This window comes from Gymnogyps californianus, chromosome 5 (genome assembly GCF_018139145.2).
Source record: "Gymnogyps californianus isolate 813 chromosome 5, ASM1813914v2, whole genome shotgun sequence".
NCBI lineage: Eukaryota > Metazoa > Chordata > Aves > Accipitriformes > Cathartidae > Gymnogyps > Gymnogyps californianus.
In genome coordinates, this window is record NC_059475.1 from 16,622,219 (window position 1) to 16,645,557 (window position 23,339).

Here is a 23,339-nt window from a genome sequence, read left to right on the forward strand (position 1 = left end):
AAAGCCCATAGTAAATTGGATAAGGAAGAATTAACCATTTTCCCTGTCATTAATATTTTAAAACAATATACCTCATTAAAATGAAGAGGGAAAGGCCTTATTCTTAGCTTTTTCTAACATTAGGACCCAGCATGTAGCTTAAGAACAGAAACAAATCACCTGATGAAGTCCAGGGTACATTTTTAATATGGACTGCAGCTGGTGATACTTCTCAGAACAAAGTATTTTAAAATAATCTGAAAGTGCTTGTGAAGCAACTTCAGTAGCTACAGCTTTTCCTTTGTTACTGTACTGCTTTCTCGTATATCCACATGACCAAAATAGCACCTGGAGAGAGAGCACAGTCACTACTGCTATGAATAATCACGTTTTATGCAGATGACAGGAAGATGGTATGAAGCCATTTTCAAAGCTTTCAGAAGATCCACAGGACTTACAATTTTTACTACATGAAGTCTCGCCCAGCTTTTTGGTATGAACTCCAACCTCTTCAGATCCAATGGTAACATGAAAAGCCTTAAGACAAACACTCAGTTTTGAGCCACGCTGATTACCATGCTGAGACCAAGAAACTTCATTTTTCAAGTTAGTTTTGCTGAGGCAGCCTACAAAAGCAAATGGAGGACAGCAGCACGCTGCTGAGAGGCAACAAGAGCAGCACCATGAATCCCTACAGCACTCCAAGTTGGGAGATGCTCTGTACAACATACCCTCTTTAGCAGACAGCGCAGTGTTTAACCACCAGGCTTGTCACTACGAGCTCTGTCCCAGCTAACACAGCCCGAACCCATGCTTCCTGTGGCATTCTGGTGTGTAGCGTTTTCTGCCTGGCAGGTAGTGCAACACCAAATGTAGCAGCCTTTCTTTTGCCTAGCATTTTCTAGTGGAAAAATGCAATATACATCAAGGCTTCTTAAGGCACCATAAGGTATACTCCACTATGACCATGATCTGATGGTAGAATAGGCAAGTCAATATAACAGTTACTAAGCTCACTTCAAGAAAACAATCGTTGGATGTCAACAGCTAGGTCAAACAGCAGGGCCTTGAAATTTTGAGTTTTCAGCTTTCACTGGTCGTAACAAAGGTTAGTTACACTGAAACGTGAATTTTTCCAGTTTGGGACACTGAAATGTCTTCCAAATCTCAGAAGTAAAGGGAAAGTATGGTGAAAGTATGGTTAAGATGACACTGCATAAGCAGGCCTGTTTGTAAAGAAAGCGCATCGTACACAGTTCTGTAGAGGAAGAAAATATGCAACAAGTTTTATTCAGCGTAAGTCCACCAGCACAAAGATTACAGGAGATAGAAAGTGCATTAATAAAAGCTAGTCTTTACCAAAAAGAAAATATATTATTGATTCAAAATATCTTACACTTGAGTGATGTAATAACTTATTCTGGGCACCTACTAATTAAGAGAAATATCAAGAGAATGGCTGCTTCATAAGGAAATCTAACTTCCCAGTTAAAGTCTGAGAATTTAGTAGAGATCACTGAGTCCAGCAGTCTTCCTTGCTTTCTGCATTAATGCCCTCAGCTGGAACTGCTTGCGAGACAGAAGACGTACATGCTGCAGAAAGAAAGAATAAGAACAGCTCGCTGTTGGGAAAGTTTTGATATAATCTTAATTATATTGCAATACAAATTTCCAAAGCATGACACATTCCATGACCAAAACAGGATGTTAGTTTTTTGGAAACACTAAATGCATTAGTCTACTAAATGGCATTTTCTTGGCTTAAAATTACTTGCAGATGGCTACCAAATGCAATCACTACAGTATATTTTTTGTGATTTTAATTATTAACTCTGCACATATTCTTATTAAAGAGAAAAGTAGTAATATGTACTCCAAGGTGAAGTCAGACTAATGCACTTCCCATGGGGCAGAGAACAGTTCTTTTAACAGTAGATAAACACAACTAAACAGAACTAGCAAGCTACGTAAGAAGGAAATAATATGTCTCTACATAGCTCATTGTACACTGGATGTTAAAAGCAAAGCTTAAGCGGTAACTTGGGGGGAACCTCAACTGTTAGAAAAAGGAAGGACTGGTAACTCGTTACCCAGTGGCCCCAGTACAGACTATTAACACTTCTGCACACTCATCTTTCCAGATCCAATGGCAACATTAATTCCTCTGACATACACCTTTTGTGTAGTTGTATTCCATGTTAAGTGTTTTCAATCTTTTCAAAATAACAACAGATCTGGTTTTATTTCATGTGCCATCACCATGCATGTAAGTTCAAAATAAAGGAAGGTTATTAGATCAGACATTATGAAAACTTTCAGCTTTAAGGACAGCAAAGAAAGGGAACAAATTCTCTAACAAGGTCTCTGCTAGAGATGCAAAACTAGCTGGCTTTTTCCCCCCTCCCCTACGATTCTAACACTCCACTGGCTGCTTCAGCAGAGGCATCCATAGACTGCAAGTGAAAAGCTCTCTGAATATTCCAATCACCCTTAAAGTTAGTTTCTCCAGAATTAGGATGCAAGCCCAATGGAAAGCTTATGTTGACACTGTTGCACCCGTCTAATGATAAATGACTTTGTATCTATAATGCTTTTAAAATTGTTCTTTTATCTTAATTCTGAAATTCCTCTTTTAAAACTTATGTTTCAACATATAAGCATTCATATTCTTACAGGATCCTCTTCAGTGAAGAAATCACTAACATTAATAAGCTGAACAAAAGAGTTCAAAGTATTTAAACACATTTAAAATGCACATCTTAAAAACATCCCAAGAAACCTACCTTTAAAAAGACATCTAGATCTATCACTCCACGTCTCAATGCTTCCCCAAGATAGAAGATAGTATCTTCAATTGCATTTTCCTCTGCATATAAGTTCAGGATCTGCTTGTAAAGTGGCGCCGTAGGAATAATAACTTCATCTATGTCATTATTTTCTGACTGACTTTCCATTTTCTCTAAGGCAGAACTGAGTTCCTCATCCTTCTTCTTGAGAAGTTCAATGTTCTTGTCAACTTCAGCCTAAAAACAATTAAGATGTTTGTTTATTTCTTAGGTCTCAAGAGCTGAATGTCAGCTTGTGATACAACTGTCAAGATGAAAGATTTTTAGACATGCCAGTTGATTCTTTACTTCTCTACTCATCTCTACTATGATTTTTACAAAAGAAAGAGCTACCAATCTATAGATTTTGGATTCTTTAATTTTTAAAAAGTAAAGGCTGTTTTAGATAATGTCAATCCATTACCAATTTGTAACTGCAGAGAAGGCATGCTAACAGTCTTTAAGTATTTTGAAGGTGCCACATAAGGAAAAATAACCATTTAAACTAGCTAAAGATAATAAAAGCAAAGCCAAAATAATTATTTTCTTTGGAAATGTGTCTTTTGGAGTAAGTTCCTATACAAGTTTGCTGAGCATGGATCAAACAAACACTTAACTGTATTGACAGGAAACAAAATATGCTGGCTTTACCCACTAACGGTAACCATAATTTAACTGCATCTGTATGAGATGTACCTCCTTTTGCTACTTTTGAATTTGCCTCCTGGTATTTTTGATGTCCCACAGCTAACACACTGAAAGAGATTGTACACCATTGTGTTTTTCCTCATATCACTCAAAGCCATACAGACTATTATCATATTCCACTCTCTTTCTCCCCACTGTCTTTTTTTCCAGACTGAAGTCCTAACTTAGTCATGTTTTATATGGAAGCTGTCTGATATGCTGGATCATCCTTCTTGCCTTTGCACTAAACGTCTATTTTGTTCTATTCTTTCCTTTCTTTCCAAGATAGGAAAGACTAGAATTACACACTACATTTAAAGTGGGCACATCATAGATTTATATGGTGACATAATGGTATCCCCCTGTTCTCTAGTCCTGATTAATGATTTCTAGTTATTTTTTTTAACCGTATCTGAGCACTGAGCTGGTTTCAGAAACTGCTTATCAATCCCAAAATCTTACTCCCAAGCAGTAATGCAAGGAGCAGATGGACTAAGCAGAAGATGTCAGGCCTTAATGAAAAACTGCAGGAGTTTCTGAGCATACTGAGTAGGAGAGACTCTTATCTGGGAAAGGAAAAGTCTGCAGGTTATACAAGGAGGCTGTGACTAAAATGACTCTCTGCACTAAGACACTGAAATGTTCTCCAGTGCTGCCATTACACATTATTATCCAGAAACTGAGACACAATTATGAAAGAGTCTCACACCACTGACATCTTTCACAGGGAGGATGGGGAAAAATAATACTGTTCCTCTACTACTGAACAATGACATTTGTAAGATACATGCAGGACAATACATCTTATGGTCACTGCTATTTCTGACTTGCTTCAGTCTGAACACATACACCTCAATTGGGAAAGAGAATATATATTTAAAAAGCAATACACTGGAAGCTTTGATATTTCTATCATGCTTAATAATGAATTAATTACATGCTTCTGTTCACTACTAGGAATACTCAGATACGGAGCAGTGTTTCATTTCAGCTTACCACTTCTTGATCCAGGCGAGTTACCATATCTTCCAGTTTCTGGTGTCCTTTCTTCAGGTCCTCTTCTGTCCGTTTCAAGGCATTGAGTTCAGCTTGTGCACGATCCATTTCTTCTTTCATCCGCCATCTCAGTTTATCACTGACTGCCGAAATAAGGGAAGCTCGAATGGTATCCTCACTGATAGTTCCATCTCTACTGGGTCCTGCAGAAGAAAATTAACAAGCATAAAATTAACTCTGTTCTGCACTGGCTTCAGTATAAAGCTAGTTTGAAAAAAAAAGGCGGCTAACTTGCTATATGTACTTTAGCAATATGAGACAGTAAAATAAATTGTTTTCCATAATAATTTTCAGAAGCGGTGAAGAGACCACAGTAAGATAAAACATAGTAAGACATATGCAAGTAAATTTAAGAGTATGCATCCATTCATTCATTTTACTATTCCCATATGCACAATCTTCTATATCCACAATGTGCCTTTAATTTAAAAATGGGCTGGCCATTTCCCCTGAAGTCTACAAATGCTGTTAGTCTGAGTCCTTTTAAAGAAGAATAAATTTCTGGTAAACTCTATAGGAATTAATGGATACGTGTATTCAACCACAATTAATGTAACAGTTGGCTTGAGACAGTGAATTTGCCTATAGGTACTCTATCTTGAGGCTTGCCAATTACTGTTTTTTTGTGTTTTTTTCTTTAAGATTAATAAAAATAGATGAACACTAAGCTAACAAAAATAATTTCAATGAAAAAGATCTTAACTGCTGCCCTTTTGTATTTATGAAGATCTAATAGCAGGGTCTGTTTAAGTGACAAATTACTGGACAGTATCAAGTGATTAAAAAGCTACAATATGATCTAGTCTTTCCAACTGGTTTCACAATTATCATTCAGCCATCCTACAGCAGGTATGGGAGGGCAGTAAAACAATCCGCATTAATATAGAACATTTGTTATTGAAGTAACCTTACTTTAACAAGCAACATTTATTAAAAGATTATAAAGCAGAGAGAGAAATGCTAATCCATCGTATTAGCACATGGTTTATAGATATGTTCTAGCAGACTAAAATCAGATGGCAGTCTTTTAGGTACATGTTCAGTGTTATACTGGGCCTACCATTTCTTTTTTTAAACTTCTGCAGGATGGTACTGTAATTGCAGTGGGGTGGGGGAGAGCATGGTTTATAAAATCAGGTAATGGCACCCATGAAGAACCTGTAAAAATTCTCTCTGGATAAAATACTTCTTTAGTGTTAGTTGAATAAAGAGTATTAGTCAAGCATACAGAGATTCTGTGGAATTAGTTACACAATTTGATTCTAACAAGAGCAAGCATAGCTATTTTAGGTAAGTGTAAGACAAAGATGATGACATACAATTTGATTGCAGGTATACTAATTTGCCAGTTTCACTTGGTCCATCATGCCCAGAAACTCAGGGTAGCGATTTTAGTAGTAGTGAAACAAACTACTAACCAATATTGTTCTAGTATTATATAACTAGCTTCTATAAATGATTGATGTTACAGTTAAGCAGCAACAGAGGCTGCTATGTAACGGAATTACAACAACTGAGGTTACTACCTTTTTTTGATTGTTTTGATTGCTAGGTACAGGTTGTAATGTCAGTTTATTAAATCACATTTCGATGCAGCAATACTAGAAAATATAATAGAAGAAAACAAATTCTCCAATACACTTCATTAGTCCCTCTCCCTCTGAAGCACTAGAGGCTTCCACATTTAAGCCTGAATATTACTATTGCTTTTGCAAATCAGCTTTTCAATGAGATCACCTAATTTCAGGAGTCTGTCACTAAAACCTTTTTAAAGAGAAAGGTAAATCCTTTATGTCTGTCACAGGAAGTGCTGTGTATCTGCAGACCAGGAAACTCAGATTGCTCTAGAGAATGTAAAGTGGCTACTGGTTGCAGAATTGTATCCGTATCTGTCACAAACCACTTCAACCATTCTTCTATGAGAAAAACTGGAGTGTCACAGTTTCCCCATGCTTGTGCCTCATACCTTTTAGATCAGTGAAATTTCAATTGGATTGTAATAACTACTAATAAAGCAAGAATTATAGCAGGTTTTGTGCCTAAACTTTCCAACTTTTATGGATGAAATGTAGAGAGATTTGAAGTTCTGTAACTGGAAAGAAAATTTGCAAAAAGAAATTTTACCAGAGTATCTTTTTATCCAGAGACACAGTTATCAAAACCCTGAAGTTGTTATGGCATTACATACATCATATTTCCCAGTACTCTAGATCTCAAAAGATTACAAAGTGAAAAAATATTCATCAAGGTTCCCAGGAATCTTACATAGCTAAAGACAAAACCATTAGCATATCTTCTGTTTTTCCTTCCCAAAGGTTCAGAAGTGTCTCAAGTCAGCTGAAATCCAATCAACCTCTTCACTTTTCTTAATAATCAGAGGCCCTCAGAAGAAGCAAAAGCAAACAAGCAACTCAAACCATACATTAATTTTGCCATTTAAACACAGTAGTTCAAAGATTGGTATTTTTAGAGTAAATAGTACACTAAGATAAACAGTGATAAATATATTTTGAATACGTTATTGATAGTACTAAATAACTAAACTATTATTAGCTAGAAATAAGATTACAATAATTTTACTACAGTTATTCAGGAAAAGGGTGGGCTGTTTAGTGAAATTTCAGCATTACAGTGTTCTTGGGGTAGGTTGGATATCTTCCTGATAATCAGCAACAATCCAGAACACAGTTTAAAAATCTAAACTCTGCCTTTAGAAACAAGCATATGAATGAAAAAATTAACAATTTTCTGTTAGGGTATTGTCACAATTAAAAAAAAATAAATTTCTATTTGGAGTGTCTGTTGGTATTGTTATACTAACAAATGCAAACTGTTGTTGACAGGACTGCACACCTCAGAATCCTTAAAACATCTAGAGGATTTTTTGGACTTCTGCTGCTAACAGAACAAGACTGCATAAATTCAAATCTCTTCCCTATGCCTTTTACTCTACTCCTGTCCACAAAACCTACACCAAGCCAGATATGTGGAAAAATAAAGCTATGCAAATGACATGAGAGGAACTATGGGAAGATGCACATCATGCTTACTAATCACCAAATTCTTCTAAAATTAAGAAAACATCAGATTTTGATAATTACTAATGTGAGCACTTTACTTACATACAAATTGCACCAGAATACGTGTAATTTTTTAAAAATAAGCTAATTACTATTGGGAAAAAGAGACTGAATTATTAATCAACTGGTGCAAAGATAGCCTTATGAAAATATAAATGTCCCAACATTTGATCTGATTTACAGTTCTGGCTTAAGCAATTCACCCTGTTGCCAGTCAACAAGATAGTTTTCAATATTTGGTTAACTATCTATTAGAATCAGCAACAGAAGCTGTCAAATGGCACCATACACACAAACCCAGGAATTCATCATTGCTGCTGCTTATGAAAAGGAGAAAAGAACAGTACTTTCTACACCGAGAAGTAAAACTTAAACCAAGCCAGTCAAACTATCTGGAACAAAGACTTTATTCACTGTTTAGGACTTCCTGTTTAAGGCAGACAATTGTAAATATACATGTTCCAAAATGTAACAAAAAGGTCTGATTTCACTTCAAGAATAGCATTAGCATGATTTCAATTACTGTTTACTTTACATAATAAATTATTTTCTAACACAAAGTCAGAACCAGCCATCAGTTCTACTTTTTTTTTCCCCCCCGATATCCCTCACTCTAGCAGTTTTTATACAGGGCTTACTTTAACAGTAAAGTAGGACAGAGAAAAAAATTAAATCACAATACACCTGACACAATGAAAGTTCACATAGAAATGCCAACAGATAGGAGAGGTCTTTGAACATATAAAGGATCATTTTAATACAGCTCAATTAGATTTTATATATCTTCTTAAAGAGCATGAACCCTTAGCATTTTCTGTCACTTCCATAATTAGCCCAGCTTGGGGAAGATTTTATGGCACATAGCCATTAAATCCACACAGCACTGAAACCCTTAACCTTTACCAGGCGGAGTCTGGTTTCAGAAGTGACCTTACAGAATCATCAAACTAGTAACTGCATCAGAAAGGTAATTAATGGCAGATGATTGAACAGAAAGAAAAAGCCTGAAGGACTATTTGAAAAAACAGCTATTATTAAAAACTTAAGCCACTCTGAACGAGTATTTTCATTCAATTCAAACTAAGCTCACTATAGAAAATACCCCACCACCACCCACAAAGTTGTAGCACCTGATATGCTCCTAAATAAACTACCACAATAAACTATAGCCAAACAATCTGTATAGGAAATAAACATTTTCAGCTGAAAGAAAAAAACCAATACTGTACTATAAAAAAACCAAACAGTACTGTAAATACAGTGGATGATTAAAGAGACATGTTTGCATTTCATTTGGCACAGAGATAAACCATGTATAACAGGTGTGTGACTTTTACCTAGCTGCATCACATGAATGAGTCTAGTGTTAAATTGCCACTACAAAATCTGGCATTACAACATGGTATCAGATGATCTGACTCAGGACTTGAAGAGCCTTCTATGATATCTGGTAGATATTCCACCTCTGTTCATCTTCATCGGGGATGAAAATGAGGGAAAGAAATTAAATCAGACATACCTATATTTTAAATTAACTCTCTACTACATAAAAGCAAAACTGGATCTGTTTGAGAAAGACGCTGCAGAAAGCCCATGTTCCCACGAGAGCCAGTGGAGACCATTAATTCTCAAGGACTCAACCACAGCCCCCCCCCCCCCCCCCCCGAGTCCTGTTTGACCTACTTAAGCAGGACAGCAACTTTCTTGCCGTGTGCATGGTAGACACACATCACCTCAGAGAGGAGATGACCACTGAAACGGTCAACAACTTTCAGAGAAGACTCTTCTAACTCAGAAGGCGGAAAGAACTTGGACACAAAGGATGGGATCAGGCACAAGAAGAATACAACATACAACTTACTGGGGTTTCCAAATTGTGTAACAACAGAACAACTCCTCAAATATTTTAAGAGTAAAGTAAAAGCATCTATCTTCCCTTGCGAAGCTGTGAACTTGCTTTGTCTCCATGTGTGTGAATGAAAATTTCAAAATACACACAGTTCTGGAGGAAAGAGTGTGTATAAATAACTGGGAGTTCACACATTAAATGAAGAACTATGATGCAAGAGACTACAAATGATTGATACTCTGAACAAAGTCACAAAAGAGTCTATGTCCTTACCATATGACTGCTCCAAAAGGACTATCATCCAATTGGAAAGTTACTGCACCAACTTCCTACTTAACTAGATGACCTTTATCAATGGTTCCCAATCTGTTACACATGCACTAGAAGTGAGGTGCAGAGCAGAAACCAAGCTAGCGTATTTTGCCAGCAAAGGGCCACAGAGCAGCAGACTGGGAAAAGATACATGTTAATACCCTGTATTTTGCTGCTGAAGGGAAGAAGGAAGTAACAAGTAGGGACCACTAAGAAGCAACAGTGAAGAGGCTGGAGAAGAAACTCAGTAAAAATGAAGCTCATTCCAAACGCATTGGAAACCTCTGCTTTAGATAGCTATGACTTTTGGAGTAAAGAAAGTATAAATAAAGAGTGAATAAAGTGAGTCTAGTAGATGATTAAATGAGGACAAAAGCATTTTTATAAAACATGACCACAAACAGAGCAATGCAGGCAAAAGTCACCTACAGTTAAAGGGTGTGAAAAAAACCTTAAGGTAGTACATGCAGTGTTCTTCAAAATATTCATAGAGCACACACAATGCATTGCACAAAACCAGGAATTTATCAAGTTCCTGACTGAACAAAATACAAGGTGAAGGACATAAAATGTATTTTATTCTTCCTTTGAATAACTTTTTTAATTGAAGATCAATACTTTGGAAGGTCAGATAAAGAACAATACAGTCCTTTTTCCATTTTCTTTCTTTACATATCAATTATAGAGGGAACCTTCACTTTGGAGAAGTCCTTTCAAAGATACTCACCAACAGTAGTCACAGGAGGCTGAGAAGGGTAGTACTGAACACTAGTGGTTGCTGGAAATGGAACACCACCCGAATAAGGATAGTTTGGGTAGCTGTTTTGACAAAGAAAGATATGCTAATGTTATGCAACTATTTGTAAAATATCATCCATGTATATTATCTTCATATCACCATGTTAAACATTTGTTTACATAATAAAATGTTTAAATTGCAGGCCAAGTTATACTTTTTCTCTTTTCCTGTTCACATTAACATCTTTCACAATTTATATTTCTGATACGATTTAAGAAGACACCATTTTATCTTAAACCCTATCTAGTTATTGCATGGTCAAGCACTTGGATCATTCCAAATTCTCTTCAATCTCTTAATCTTGCCATGCAATTTCTAACTTGCCATACAAAACCCCAAAAGTATCCAAAAGAAATTATTCTAGCTACAAACTCACAAACAACAATTTCAATTTAATAATTTTTAATATGAGAGTAGTTAACAAGATGACTGCTGAACTGCTTTATGTAAACCTAAAAATGTTGTGCAAAATATGGTTGCAAGATGAAACTCCTCCAGAAATTCTCAACCCTCCTCTGAAGGATGAAGGAAAGCAAAAGTATTCATTTGTTCACTGAAACAATTGCGAGATGACATAAAACATGACAGTCTACAATACCTTTCTAAAATACATTTACTATCAACTGAAACAAGGACTCAAATTAGTCAGTACTAGACTGACAAACACCTGCATACAGCAGAGTATCAACCATGGCTGTAAGTAAACAAAATGGTCCAAGAAAACATGTAAAATATAAAATAAGCATATTCTGTGCCTCTCCAGATAACTGCAAATTTAATAGTTCTTAAAATCTTTCTGTTCATCCATAAATGATATTATTTTAAAAATAGTTCTTCTATTATTCATTTTTGTACAAACATTAAGAGCACTTCAAATAAATGTATCTAGGAGGAAAAAACTTGCCATAAGAACTTATGTTTTAAGACGTGAAAAATGGGGATTTTGATAACAACCCACCTTCCTAATGCTTACAGGGTTTTAAAAAAAAATTTTTTTTTAATCAAATGTTATATATTACAGCAACTCCTCATATGCTCCTAACACAAAATTAGGACATAAGGATATTAATAATAAAAAGAATTAATTATGATGTGAAAAAATGTAGGTACACACTAGCAGGCAGCAATCAGCATCTTACTATTTGCTAAGACAGAACTGCAAGTCTTCTGCAAAAGCTTTATTCCAAACTATTATATAATATACTTAAAGTTTTGTTTTATACTAATAAAAAGCTTTTAAAATAATTTTGTGCCCTTCAAATTGCCTTAAGAGTGCTCCGAATTAAGTCCACATTTATGCTGGAGTGAAGGTTTGTATCAATCCAGCAATTGTTTTGTTCAATGTTTTGAGTTGCTAATTACCCCAAACAATACTAACAATGCTAATAAAAAAACCCAACTTGTAGGAGTACATTTCTTTCCATATCATGTAAACATATCAACCTTATAAAAACTAATCCAATATATGAGTGAAGCAAGATAACATCTGGGAGTTAGGTAATAATTTTCAAAATATATTTATCACCCAAGTATATTGTATTTGAAGCAAGCAACACTAAGAAAGCTAAACATTTCTCAAACTTTCTTTTGGCTATTGACAAGAATTCAGTCCTCACTTTTAAAAAAACCTGCTAACACAATAATTATACAACAAATATACCATAAGAAAATACAATTAAGACTAGATACTATTCAGTGAAACTGTCTATCACGTAAATGATGATGGTTTAAAGGGGTTCTTACCTCGGGTTTGGAGTGCTTCCCGCTGGATAAGTAGATATTCCACCTGGAATGCCTGGCACATAGGAAGCTAAATAAAATAATGATTTTGTATATTTTTACTTTTCAGAAGTTTAATATATATTAAGATATATTAAGATCACATATATATTAACCTGCAGTAAGATTTTCAAAACATTATTGAACAATGAATACAGTATAACACAACGAAACAACAAGAGTAAGAAAAGTCATTCTATGGCCAAAACCCCTCAAAAATGTGTACCCTGCATCCTCTAACACCATAACTTCTCACAACACTCCCAGACACTTCCCATACTGCTCTTGTGCAGCTTGGCAAGAGGGATACATGCAGACGTTTGTTGTGAGCTATCTCTGTGCCAACTGACCAAGGCAGCTGCTTCCCCTCAAAACACGTAAAGGACTAAACTGCGGCACACCTTCCCTCCATGTATTGACCAGTTAGAATTTCCTTTCTGTATCCAAGCAGATTTTCACAAAACGTATGCAAATTTTGCATTTCTGAAGATTCTACCTCTACCTATCAACTGCAGTTAAAATATTTTCAAGAGTATTTTGTTTGGAGGGAGAGTATGAGAACTGCAATTGAAGTCAATTACACATTCCTTAGAACAACTAGCTAGAACATCTTTCACTGCATGTTTGTTTTTTTCTTAATCATTACTTTAAACTAACCACTGCCTGGATGAAAAAGTGTATCGATTTAAAAATTCACAAGTAGTTGTACAAAGTAAAATGTGGATACATAAGAAAAAGCATCTGCAGCTAGGAAACTAAAAAAAATGGCATGTTATTAAAGATGACACACCTGGAGAGCTGTCTCCATTTTTTAAACAATAGCTGAAAAAAGAAACTAACCTTTCCAATGTAGCCATTGTTCTCTACTCACTAAATAACGAGTGTATAACTACCTTCAGAATAACTAGAACTCTAGTAGCTAGACTTCACAACAGTTGATTAGTTGTTTAACAATCCAACCATGTTCTTATCCAGTAATTTCTGCTATTCAGAAGTTATACTTCAAAAAATTTTTACCAGCACATATAAATGTCTAAGGCTTTAACAGTTTCAGCAATTTTAAGTTTCTTCTTGGAAATCTGACAATTCTATTATAAAAATTATGTTTTGAATATATTTATTCCACATTTCTAGTCATTTTAGGAGTATTACATCAAATAGCTTTTTTTTTTTTAAAAGAGCTGAGCTATTTTCATCCTTGAATGCTTTCAAATGTTTCAATTTTCAAAAAAGGGCTTCATGTCTTCTTAAACAGTGTATCTAGAATTTAAAAAAAAACAAACCTAAATGTCTGTAAAATAAGGAAAAACTGATTACACTAGTAAAACTAAGTAGCTATTAACAATGTGAAAATCCTGAAACATTTCCACTAAAATCACTTCAGCTATGCTAGCACTGAGTGACTACAAGAGTAATCAAGTATGTTTCAAATTATGGTCCTTCCTTAAAGCACAATACAGGTCACAGTCTCTACTAAAACTATACTTGTACTGACACCCACTGTTCTTGGAAAATCAGAACAGTAGAATCACCCAGTGCTCTTATAGGTAGGCTAGCACTGTACAAGCTAAAAAGTCCCAAACACCTTTAGCCAACTATCCCTAATGGTCCCATTTATGTTTGCTACCCTTTTTCTCACATGTTAAGAAACTAAGACCTTGTTAAAAATGGTTTCCACTGGAAATTGTAATGAATAGTACTTCAGCTTTTCAGATGTAACACTATGATCTGATAAAAGCCATATTTCAATAGAAAACAGACACAGCCTTAAAAATACAGCAAAAATATATAACCCCAAATACAGCTACTCTACCATTACGTTAAGGTAGAACTGTTGTTATATCATTAAACAATCCGCAGCTAATCTGCTCCCCCTCCCCTCCTGCCCCAGGCTTTGGCCTGAGTAGGTCTACTCTGCTGGTTTGTTGGGTTTTTTTTCCACCCAATGCAGAGTCTCCTCTTGGAAGAATTTCTAGGATTTTCAGTTTCCCACTTCCCCTTTTTCCCTGACCCACCTATCCCCAGTCTTTAAAATAAGATGCCTCCAGAAGTTTAAATGAATAAAAGATTTTAAAAGTCTTGAGAATTTTTGCAAGAAAACAAGAATGGGTACCAAGTCAGAGCACCAAATCAACAGAGAAGAATGAAAAATCACAAGGCAGATTTTTTTCATATTCAGCCAGCAATTATTAAAAAATAAAAAACCCCAGGAGTGTGGGCATAGGAAACACAAGCAGTGTGCTTCTGCTTATGAAATCAATGGTTGCAGGAAACTGAACAGATGGACTTGTATTATCAGAATAAAAAAATTAAGATACAAAGACAGTTATCTGAATAATCTCTTTTTAAGGATATCTCTGAATGTTGACAGGTTACTGGTTGTTTTGAGGGGCTTGGGAGGTGTTTCTGTGTGTTTTGGTTTGTTTTTTATTTGGTTTTTTTTTTTTAAATACAAACTTGATTTTCCCTCCCTTCCAAAAGCCGAAAACACACACACATTCTTCCAACATGGTTCAAAAAGGTCAAGTAGAGCACAGGTGAATAATTAGCCAGCAATATAGAAAGTCATTCTAGAGTAGAACGCATCACTTGTTAACAAACCATGCAGAGCAACAATCACTTTGGAATATTAATATGAGTATTTGTAGAAATTGGTAGTCATGACCACTTACTAGTTGGTGGGCCTGTTGCCTGGTATGGTGGGTAGCTTGATGAAGCGGTAGGCCGAGAAAAGACTGGAGGTTCCTCACCAAACACAACAATCATGACCTGAATCAGTTCTAGCAAGTCTGACTGGGGCTGTGAGGGTAAGCAAATCACAAGTTGTTGATTTCGCTAACAGACAGTTTAATTGACTATACCATTCCATCAGCTCTCAAAAGCCATCCTTTTATTTGTGGGTTTTTAATTTTTTTTTTAATATACCCATGTATATGTATGTGCATATTTAACTTCCTTTCTGGATTCCTTTAGAGATACCAAACCCAGCCAGCTGGTATTCAAAATGGTACAGCAAAATACAGCTGCAGTAGCGTTTACACTCAGAATAAACTGGGTAATACATGGTTCCATATCAACTGCAGGGCAATAAATGACTGAAGATGACTGTGCAATGATGAATTATAATAATTTTTTAAAAACTTAAATCCACTCTCCAACACGAAAAAAGTACAGATCGCTAAGTTTTCAGACATTTCAATTTCATACGGCATATAGCTTTTGCTCAGGTTCAGAATGGCTCAATAGAAAAAATACTCTAACACACTAAGGAATGGCACAAACGTCCTTTAAATATAGCTAAACTAGGCTTCTCAGTTTATAACTACATTTAATACAGGCATGATTTCATTTCGCCAAAATAAGGACAAGCATCATGAATGCAGCACCAGATTAAATATCCTATTTCCAAATTTTCTTAGCTCTATAATCCACTTACTTAATTTTACCAACCTCTCAAACTGAATGAATTCTGTATCACCTATATCTTAGATGATCCTCTTGCTTGTGCAAGACGTGCATCCTGATCTGGGCAGTCATTTTCCACTATTACCATGCAAGCACTGAACTACCACCCATGCTTAATAGATTTATTCCTGTTAATTGTTTTTTATAGAACTATGCATCTTGTACCATTCTTCTGACCTTGTCAGCACAGTTTATCTTCTTTACAAGTCCATGTTTTGGTCACAACTTCTATGAGGCCCTGCACTGCTCAATGCCTTTATTTATTGGTAAAGCAAATATATCCATACACTCAAAGCTCCAGCAATGTCTACATAAAGAAGTCCAAGTGCTCATACAAGTCCATTTTAGTCACAGAGATTAATTTCAGCCCAGAGATGTTTAACAGAATTTATAATTTCCCTTCCGTAAATATTCTTATCTCACAGATCTTCACATCAGTGTCCTGCCAGAGAAGGACGCCTATGCTGCACTGTTTAATCAGACAAACTGTAACTAAAGATGCAATTAATCAGGCAACAGAATGCAACATCCTGAACTTTGAGACATTACAAATAATAAGCAGTTGTTTTCATTAAGAAAATGGTTTAAGATCTCAAATAAAGAGGATTATGTTTTTTGATACAACAAATGATACAACTATCTAAAGGAATTCAGAACTGAGCAATTTGAGAATTTAAAGTTCCCTATACTTACATATTTCCACTCATGCAGATAAGGAAGGTATATCTTTCCATTTGCATCAACATGCTTCCCAGTTTTTATTGTCATAGAGCTAGTGGGTTTAACAAAACAAATTGGGGGGTTGAAAGGGTAGGTGTCCAGCAGCCACAAGCAAATTGGGATATTGTATGTGTTACCTAGAAAAGAGATTTTGAAAGATTTTAAAAGTTATTCCAACTCTTCAACTGTCCTCTTGTATCCAGATTTATAAAAAACTCCTAAACCCAGTAAATTCAACTGCAGAGTCAGAAGCCAAAATCTACTAACAACATTCAACAAAGAGCTTACAATATGGCCATGAATTCAACATTTTTCAGAATAATTTAACTCTGATTTACAATTATCGTTTACCACTAATACATGATCTCATTTGTTCTACAATGCAACATTACTAGACCCTAATCTGAATTATTGTTAGCTGCAGCAATAAATGGTTTGCAACCCTCATTCAACTGAGAAGATTGAAAAATGTGCAGTACTGAAAGAAAAGAGATGTTACAGAGTTGTACAAGACTGAAGAAGCAATGCTCAACATTAAAATTTTATTCCACAGCAAAAATAGGGAACAATTTCTTTAAAACATTATACTTGGACAAGAAAAGGATTTCAAGAAAATAGTGATCATCAAAGTAGTGAAGTTGAACCAGGACAAATCTAAATAGTTTTTCATGTAATTTGGGAAAATAAATAAATAAATTTGGGTGGTGATGACAATAATAATAATAAATGCATACCTCTGTAAGGCACAGGAATGGTTCCACTGAGGCTCATCAACTCCCTAGATGAACCATCGTTAAAAACTGAAAGGGAACAAACAGTATTTTTAAAACAAACATATTTGCTACATTAATCTCTGTTCAGGTTATACTCCATCTATTTATTAGCATAAGTTTTCAGAAGTTACAAATATATAAATTCAGCTTGAAAGGTTCTGCTCTTGCACATTTATGGACTAGCAGATGATTGCCTACAGTCAGGTAACTTCTTAGGAATAACATATTTCTGAGAAATGAATGACTAATTATTGCCAAACTACCTTCACTGCAAATAACAGTTTCCTCATTCAGACACCAAGTAAAACATGTTGGAACCATACAAACTGCTGCAAAGATAATCTGAACTCAAACTTAATTTAAAAAACAACTGTCATTTTAGGATTACAAAGAATTACTTATGCTTTCTCCAAACAAACAGGTCAGCAAGAATACTGAAAATTACTAGGCCATAGGCATTTATTACATAATCAGTAAAGGTAATTTAACCAAACAGTACTACACTGAAGAGGAAGAAACGTGTAGCACTTGACTCACTGCCAAATATTAGTCTTAGTTCACAAACTGCACAGGAACCCTGACATCAATTTACTGAGTTGCTGTACTCAATTTTCCTATACTTCCAATCCAATAGATTATTCTTGGCTGAATCAATCAACTTCTGGTAATAAAGGTTTTATTTTCTGAATTTCACCTGAAAGTTTCTAATCTTACTTCAAATGTAGCTTATCGTGTACAATTCTTCAGGTGCTAATGTTCTGCAAAGGCAGGTAGAACATGTTGGGACTTAAATGTGGGTATGTATTTCATTATTAATATAAACTTGAAAACTATCTCAACAGCAATGTAACCATTTTCTTGTTGCTCACTTCACTGCTCCAAATAATATCAATTATCTGTAAGTGGTTCTGGGCTCAGTCTTTCCCAGGCAGCTTCGAAAGAATTAGGTAACACAAATGGGCTTCTTGCTACGGCTCAAACCTATCTGGAATTCTGATCACTTATCATTATGCAAACTTGTGTACGCTATTCCAACCACAGTCCTTTCACTATTGTTTTTGATTCTCCAGTCACTGCACGAATTTTTATTTCTGTGACAGCTGCTGGCTTGCAGCTATTCAAGTTAAAACTAATTTATCTTTTACCTGTCCATGTCCCTTCTTAATACTTCTCAATCCAGATTTAGAATTTAGAAAGCAGAAGACTGTAAAATCTCTGATGATGTATTAGTAATACAAATTATTATTTATCAGATAGATCAGAAGGAGGATGACCTCAGCAGCTATGCTGGCTCACTGTATCTTGTGAAACCATGCCCTCAGCCTCTGGAGTTGACCCTAGATATCATCTTCATTTAACACACTCAAATTTACTCAGAGCCTTTAAAATAGCTAACAAACAGTCATTGTCATCATCACTTTACATTACAACCCACCTCATACCAATTTTCTATGTATTTGACTATTATTTTCTTCATACTCTTATGGACTGCCACAATTACTTTTAATGAAGTATTTGTTCATTGATTTACAGTTCTTTCTAAATAGAACTCTAAAAATATCTTTACATGACAGGAAAGCTGAATTTGTAAGATACCAGGAACCTTAGGACACCAACTGATATGACATCACTGAGCAATTAACTAAAAGTTAAGCTGTGAAAAATGCAACACTTCTTGGCACATTAGATAGACTCAGTAATATAGAAAGGTTATTTTAGAAAATAACTGTCTGTGTTTCTACGGAAATATTGATGTCAAAGATCAAGAAGAGAAACTCAAATTATGTTTTCTAGTTTTAATCTCCTTTTTCCCCTCAAAAACTACCAAATATATCTAAACCATCAACAATTCAATAACAAAAATTTTCTCATGCACAGACTAACCATATGAATCCATGACAGGTTTGAGGTCCTTGTACTGAGTAATAACACTGGTTGTCTCCTGTACAGTTAGGTCTCTATACTTATACTGGAAAACAAAAGAGAAAGAATGACTTTAGAGACTAAATTTTCAGTATAATTTAATTTCATTTTGTTTTACCCAATAGATTGCATTTATGAGAGTTTACATTGATATATGGACATTCTTCTCCACTCTCATTTTGAAATAAGAATTTATTTCTCCGTATTACTTAACTGAACACTGCCTATATAACTTACCTAACTTTAACAAGGTGTTAAGATGCTTTTAGTCCTAAATAAGGGTCCATACATCAAGTGATTTGGGGAAAGCTATTGCATTTTCATTCATGTTCTACCATAACCAACAGTATCTGAGAGATGTATGTGGATCTTAAAAAAAAAAAACAACAACCAACAAACCGCATCTCCGAACAAATATAGTGATGCTTTGAACATTCCTGATACACAGCTGTCTAGGATCTGAATCTCACAGATACCTTTCACAGCACTTTTCAAAGCATCACAGTATTTATCAATCATTGATCAGTATTTTCATATATTTTATCAACTAGAAAGCAGACATTTCAAGGCACGATATTATCAGTAATAATACTGGTTTCACCCCCTTCCTTTTATCAGGAGCAGGAGGTAACTCACAGCACAGAAGATCTGTAAACCACAGATACACTACTACAGAATTTAACAGCCTCAGAACTATAATCCACAGACAACAAAGGACATGCTCCTGGGCAACGGGGAGCTGGTTAACCACATGGCACAGCTCTTTAACCTTGTGGCCATTCCTCCTGATAACTACCATTAAAAAGAAAAGCTAACAATGTAGTCCCCCTTGACAATGTTTTAATTGTAATAAAATAAAATTTACAATCTTCAGATGTCTTAAGGAACATAGACAGCATCCTTTCATTCAACCATGGTAGGAAGACAAAGGGCCCAACACAATGAAACGTCGGATACCCAAAGCAGGCAGATGTTAACAACATGTGAACAAATTAATTCAGACATTATCCAAGAGCAAAGTGTGGTGCCACAGCTAAAGCTCATCTTTGCTCCAACAAACACTCATGAGTTGTGAAGCTTAGAAACTAACGCTTCTTCCTATTATCTACAGAGATTGACAAGGATGCTACTCCAGGGCGTAACAACTCTTATTTAACGAGCAGAGATGAACACACCATGCCACTTCCCAGAATGCCACCTTACTCTACAAAAAGCACCTGTGCTTTGGGGGATGCTGTGACTTATCTTCCTGGAATGACCAAGGGCAAAACAGCCACACGGTCAGTCTGCAAAACACTGGTCTGTGGGAAAGAAAGCAACCCCTCCAGTAGGGATGCCTGCGTGTCCAGGGAAGCACCAGCACAGAGGTCAATCAGCCAGAGGGGCAGGGCAGCCCCTGGATGCTGTTTTGATGGGAGGGCTGCAGCAAAGCATCTCAGCCTCCTCTGGAAAGTGGATGCAGGATTGGGGGCGTGCAGGAGGGGCTTGACAGAGGAGAGACAACTTTGCTAGCGTTTAAGTACACTCCTTCCTCCTTCCCCAACACCTAGCAGAAGCGAGAAATAGATAACAGGCATTGTTAGAACACGGAGACAGAGGTCTGAAATTTTGGCTAGGCCAGCCAGAGACTGGCAGTACATATCCACATCACTGAATGCGTTACTACAGTACGAATGAGAGCACGTCACCAGCTACTTTAAAAGAGGGGGTCTTTTTATAGGAACGTACCTTATGGTGCAGGATATAGACTCAAGAAGATTAGCATAATCACTATTAAAAAAAGAATTGACTTCCACAAACAGAAGCTTCTAACAAGCACAAGGATTCAGAGTCAGGATTTAACTCCACTTTTGGCACAAGAGTCTCAAGTCAGTTTAGTCAAGGAATAGATAAAACAACGCCTGCCTGCTCAGCAGACATACTCGGAGTCTGGTACACAGTGGTTGACAGGGCTGATAAAACTCAGACTTGGTTATCTGGGGTGCTTTTAAAAATTAGGCCCAAGACCTGAAAGTTAAAAAATATTTTCATATGTCTCTTAAAACTAAGAACAAGAGTATTGCTGCAAATAGTTTTTATGTTGAGTGATGAATAATTACTTACTTAGTAGAGGTAAGCCTGTAAGATTCCAGCTACTGCCACAAGCAAAATTAAGTGCTACATCAGCTATTAATTTCAGTGCTTAGATCCATACAACTACAGAAGATCAAAGTTCTTTATACTACAATGACAAATGAAGAAGTTTTTCCTAATGGGAATGATGGCTTTTCTAGATTTTTTTTATTATTTAAAGCACAAAGTATACTTTTTTGTGCTTATTTCTCTTTTCCATTCTAAGGAGTACTAGAATATTATAAGACAATCTTTTCCTGTGTTCATACAGTAAGTAGTCAAGCATTTCCAAGAAATGTCAAAATCTCTTTGGAAAATATAAGATCCTAGTGATTTCTACAAAGGTAACTAAAACTGATTAATTTGAATTCTTAATTTTTAAACTTTTTTTTCCTCCTCCATTCTCAGATGGCAAATGCATCCTCCTCATTTTACATATCAGGAAACAGATCACAGAGAGATGCTTTTCAAGATGAGACAGCAGGTAAATACCTGAAGTTAAATTAAGTGCTTATGTTTCCCCAAACCTGGGCTTAAGTCTTTTGTTATCTCACACACTGAACTATTCAATATGGGAAATATCACTAAGCTTCCCTCTATGGAACAGAAAGTATAACTATTTTTCAAAAATAAAGTAGTGAAATAGTTATTTCATTTTTCATCAGCTCTTAAGTACATTGCACTTTGAACTTACCTACGGAAAGTCAGATGGGCGTATAAAACGGGCGAGTGGAGGGAAAAGAGAACACGGGACTACCTTAAATTCTGTTTCTTCTGTGGCATGGCAATAATTCATTTAGGGAAGACAAGTGTATACAAATATATACATCATCTCATTTGCTGACACTAAGTTAGTATTCAGCACTCATTTTCAAACTGATAAAAAAATTTGCTTACGATTCCATGCAGGCGAAAGACCCTTTAATAAGGTTTCTTCAGTTTTGATCAGATCCTCGCCTATTGTATTTCATTTTAAAATTATGCAAATATGATGATTAAATGTTAAAAAATCCCCCCAAACAAAACCATAAATCTCCCTAAATATTCAGCCTCAGGGGTTTTCATTTCAAGCTGGGCAAAGCCCAGTTTTCACCTGAAGACTGGCACAACTACACATAGCTCTGTATGATTCAGTGATTAATGATTTACCTTCCAAGAGATTTTGTTTCCTTAAACAAGGGTGATAAAAAACGCACCCTTATCCTAGTCAATGAAGTTGAAGCTGCCTTCCACCTTCATTTAACCAGTGAATGCAAACGATGCTATACAACCCAACAACCCACACCGCAGCTCTGATCCACTTCGATGCACGACAGCCTCAGCTAGGCAAATGGTTTCTATTCAGCTTTTACCAGCAATATCCTAACCCAGAACTAAAGTTTCGTAGGACTACAAATAACGACATATTTTAGGTTTTGGTGCACCATACTTCCCTTTACAAATTAACTCAATTTACAGTCTCCAGGTAGCTGGACGCAACCTTTCTACCACTGCTTCGCCCGCCGTCCACACGACTACCCCGCAAGCTGCCGGCCCGGGACAAAGCCGCAGGCTGGCGAGTGTCCGTGATCGCCCGTAAGGAAAGAAACGGGAAAGGGGAGCCGACCGCTCCCGGGAGCCAGCGCCGAGGCCGAAGGAGACACGGGGGCCCCGCTCCGTCCCTGGCCCACGCCAGGCGCCGAGCGCCACGAGCGGCCCGCACCAGGCCGCGGGCAGGACCCCGCTCCCCTCCGCCCGGCCCCTCGCTGAGGCTGCCGCCGCCGCCGCCGCCTCGGCTCAGAGGCCGCCGCAGAGGGCGGCTCGCCGGACGCACCAGGGTAGGCGGAGGGCAGGGGCGGCCAGCAGTCACCTAGCCGGGCCGGCGGGGAGGGGAGGGAAATGGAAGGGAAGGGGCTCTCGGTGCCCCCGGCCGCGCCATTACCTTGGCGAGCATTTTCTTGAGCTGGCTCTCGGAGACCGCCATGGCGGCCGGCCCCTCCT

General features: G+C 36.6%; 1 protein-coding gene across 1 annotated transcript; it reads right to left on the reverse strand.

The window, feature by feature from the left end:
• Positions 1 to 1,241: 1,241 nt before the first annotated feature.
• On the reverse strand, positions 1,242 to 23,339 carry TSG101 (tumor susceptibility 101). The gene is made up of 10 exons (XM_050896777.1): positions 23,281 to 23,339; positions 19,209 to 19,293; positions 17,286 to 17,351; positions 16,525 to 16,688; positions 15,039 to 15,165; positions 12,331 to 12,397; positions 10,516 to 10,607; positions 4,488 to 4,690; positions 2,763 to 3,002; positions 1,242 to 1,572 (listed from the first exon to the last, which is right to left on the reverse strand). Exons 1-10 carry the CDS (start codon positions 23,320 to 23,322, stop codon positions 1,483 to 1,485), a joined length of 1,176 nt encoding a protein of 391 aa, XP_050752734.1. The 5' UTR covers positions 23,323 to 23,339; the 3' UTR covers positions 1,242 to 1,482.

Coding starts and splice junctions, on each gene's coding strand:
- TSG101 (XM_050896777.1), bottom strand. CDS start 23,322: ATGGCGGTCTCCGAGAGCCAGCTCAAGAAAATGCTCGCCAAG. Junction 12,398..15,038: donor GGCAACAGGCCCACCAACTA/GTAAGTGGTCAT, acceptor TATTTTATTTAG/CTTCCTATGTGCCAGGCATT. Junction 1,573..2,762: donor ATCTAGATGTCTTTTTAAAG/GTAGGTTTCTTG, acceptor TTCTTTCTGCAG/CATGTACGTCTTCTGTCTCG.